Genomic DNA, 3,073 nt, shown 5'->3' on the forward strand with positions numbered 1-3,073 from the left:
CTAGGCATTAAGGATTCGGACGCAGCCGCCGACGAAAAACAGAAACAAAGAGAAAAAACTACGTAAGTCACCGTATCTTGTTAACGATCATAATAATTAATATACGCCTTTTACTGACTTTCAGCAGCGACTTGCTTGAACGCGAAGTCTCAGGAATCTCCCTTAACAAAGACACAAGCCAGGCCATGGCTGACGACCAGTTCAATATCGATATAATCTCCGTCAAGATAGCCGATCTAGGTAACGCCTGCTGGGTCGGACATCACTTCACAAACGATATCCAGACCAGACAGTACCGCTCGCCGGAAGTTATCCTGGGCGGTAAGTGGGGCGCCAGCACTGATATCTGGAGCATGGCTGCCATGGTCAGTAGTAAAACCCGCCCAGTTTCTCTCAACTGGATCCCCCATCACTAACCAACATCTCTAGTCATTCGAACTTATCACTGGAGACTACCTCTTCGACCCCCAGACCGGCACCAAGTACGGCAAAGACGACGACCACATTGCCCAGATCATTGAACTCCTGGGTCCTTTCCCCAAATCTCTCTGTCTATCCGGAAAATGGAGCCAAGAAATCTTCAACCGGAAGGGAGAGCTCCGCAATATTCACAGACTACGTCACTGGGCGCTTCCCGACGTCCTCAGAGAGAAGTATCACTTTTCCGAGGAAGAGAGTAAAGCAGTGTCGGACTTCTTGATACCTATGCTTGAACTCATACCCGAGCGGAGGGCAAACGCCGGCGGGATGGCTAGCCATAAGTACCTTGACGGCACTAAAGGAATGGACCACATTTCCCTTAACATTCCTGTTGGCAGTCGAGGAGAAGGCATCGAGGGCTGGGCATCCGAGGTCAAGAGGAGGTGAACTTGCTCCCCATCCCTCCCTCTCCCCTTGATCCCAATGCTACCTACCATCAATGTTATCTTTAACGGCGTTCAACCTTGGTGTTCCCTCCTCCTCTACCCTTGGCCGCATCGTGGTCGTCCATCTTGTTATCTTACCCTTGCATCCTCATCTCATTGGCTTATCATCATCATCATCATCCTCCTCCTCCAACTGCCCCTGACTTGCCGGATGAGATGAAATGAAATGTTGGCGATGGCTGGGGCGAGAAATGAAACAAAAGAATGAAACCAACCTACATGATTTATTGGATCATCATGGCTGAAATAGATAGAGTTGTTCGTGCTAGTGCTTTGTCATGCTTTACCGTCCTGCTACGCTGCTGAAACGGGGGTGTTGTTGGTCTCGTTTATAACTTATCAATTATCATGCTGTCTATATTCTTATGGAGGGAAATATAACTGTCTGATGCAACTGACGGACTGCTGAGGGGTGTGGTGGACGCTGAAGCTGAAGCTGGAGAGGAGCTGGAGCTGGAGCTCAGGGGAAAAGGGAGAACTGATGGTGGAATTGGGATATAGGTCATCTCACGCTCACTTTGACCTACATACAGAAACGAACACAGCACATTCTTTCCTCTGAAAATAGGCGAAGAACGTATGATTGGACGAATTTCATTTCATACATATGGCGGCTTCTTGTCTTTTTTTCCCTCTCCCCTTGCTTCTCCTGTATCGTTCCATCATTCATGTTTTGTCCAGAGTAAATACAACAAATCCGTTCGGTCGGGAAATCAATGTTGAGCTTCGAGAAACGGTATATATTATTATTCATCCATCTGCCATGCGTATTCCAGAGTTTCCATCCTGCCTCGTCGGTTCCGTGCCTCAAACCATTTATGCTCAAACCCATTACTCCTGTCCACTCCATCCCATCTGAAGCCCGGCCGGATCCCATATCGGTTCGGCGGAGTTGCACCTCTATATACCTTTTTCCCTCCCCCGGCAGCAGCACCGCCGACACCAGCACCGGCACTTTTCGACTCGGATAAGAAAGCCGCTGCAGGATCGTTCCACCTCTGTCTGCCCTTGAGCTCGGCATTCAGATCCTCATCGGTCCGCCGGTTCGCGCACGGGAATAAACTTTGCTTCCTCCAGCGCTGGACGACGAGCTTCTTCTTCTGCTTCTTGCACATCACCCGTCAAGGCTCCTTAGCGGCCGGTCAGCAGCAGCAGCTTCCTTCCGCTGCTTGCGTGCTTCTTGCCCGCTTCATAGCACATTGATGAATCGGCAGACGCATCTCGGAAATCGTTTCCGACTCCAGCCCAACTTCCTGTTTTCCTTTTTTCTTTCTATCCTTCCGTAGCTTCTCGGCTTCCTGCGCCTGCTCTCGTTCCTGTGCTGCTACCATGGCCGCAGTATCGGCCGCGGTCTGCAATCCAGCTCTCATGCCCGACTCCATTCGTGGCATCGAGTCATCTTCCTCGGCCACTACGGGCCTATCGTCATCGTCTTCCATCTGAGCCGTTCGCTCGGCGGCTGCAGAGGCCAGAATCGCGTCTGCCGCGACCTGCTCGTCGTTTGTAGGGGGCTGTGGTCCTGTCACGCTCCGCCATTGCGAAGACTTGGATTTTCGGAACTCGCTGCTTGTTCCGCCCTGCGCTGCGTATGGTATCTCATCGTCCTCGTCCGAATCGTATCTGCCTGGCTGTCTGGATCGTGAGGTCTTGGTCGAGCTAGAGAGTAAAGGAGGGTCGTCATCTGCGATTATCAGGCCGCCGGCGTTGGCAGCCTCGGCCGCGGCATGCTTATTCTTCTTGCGCTTCTTCTTCGGCCGCTCCGACGATAATGTGTCTGCTGTCAGGTAGTTTTTCGCTAGGTAGTCGGCCAGAGACATGGTGGTGTATGTGATGGTTGAAGCTGAGCTTGTGATGGAATCACATTCGACGTTGGAATATTTAGTTACTTGAGCCGCAAGTTGGCTTAGTAAGCAGTTTTTCTTTTAGGGACGTCAGAGGGAAGGAAAAGGGCAAGTAAGCACTACATCCAAGCCAGGGAGGCCATGGTCGTGTCTCTCTGACGTCAACAGATACGAAGCAACCTGCTATATTTAGTGGGTTACCGGCCTAGCTAACCCTACTTACAGGGGCAGATAAGCAAGGTTCCACGGCTGACAGTTACAAGCTACTCTGGCTATGGCTACACGGCATTCCCACGTAACAAGGGT

The 3,073-nt window shown here is 51.3% G+C and overlaps 2 protein-coding genes across 2 annotated transcripts in view; one reads left to right on the top strand and one right to left on the bottom strand.

Moving 5' to 3' along the window:
• Positions 1 to 867, top strand: part of MGYG_08446 (CMGC/SRPK protein kinase) — a gene marked incomplete at both ends in the record, with an annotated part of 2,072 nt that extends 1,205 nt beyond the window's left edge. The window contains 3 exons of the mRNA XM_003169493.1: positions 5 to 62; positions 128 to 365; positions 430 to 867. Coding sequence (XP_003169541.1) covers positions 5 to 62; positions 128 to 365; positions 430 to 867 — 734 coding nt within the window. The remainder of the gene's footprint in view (positions 1 to 4; positions 63 to 127; positions 366 to 429) is intronic.
• Positions 868 to 1,672: 805 nt separating this feature from the next.
• Positions 1,673 to 2,743, bottom strand: MGYG_08447 (hypothetical protein; the record flags this gene model as incomplete). The annotated part of the gene is made up of 2 exons (XM_003169494.1): positions 1,673 to 2,032; positions 2,255 to 2,743. The coding sequence occupies 2 exons, from the start codon at positions 2,741 to 2,743 to the stop codon at positions 1,673 to 1,675; spliced, it is 849 nt and encodes a 282-aa protein (XP_003169542.1).
• Between the last annotated feature and the right edge of the window lie 330 nt (positions 2,744 to 3,073).

Source organism: Nannizzia gypsea, genomic scaffold (genome assembly GCF_000150975.2).
Source record: "Nannizzia gypsea CBS 118893 supercont1.9 genomic scaffold, whole genome shotgun sequence".
NCBI classification, from domain to species: Eukaryota; Fungi; Ascomycota; class Eurotiomycetes; order Onygenales; family Arthrodermataceae; genus Nannizzia; species Nannizzia gypsea.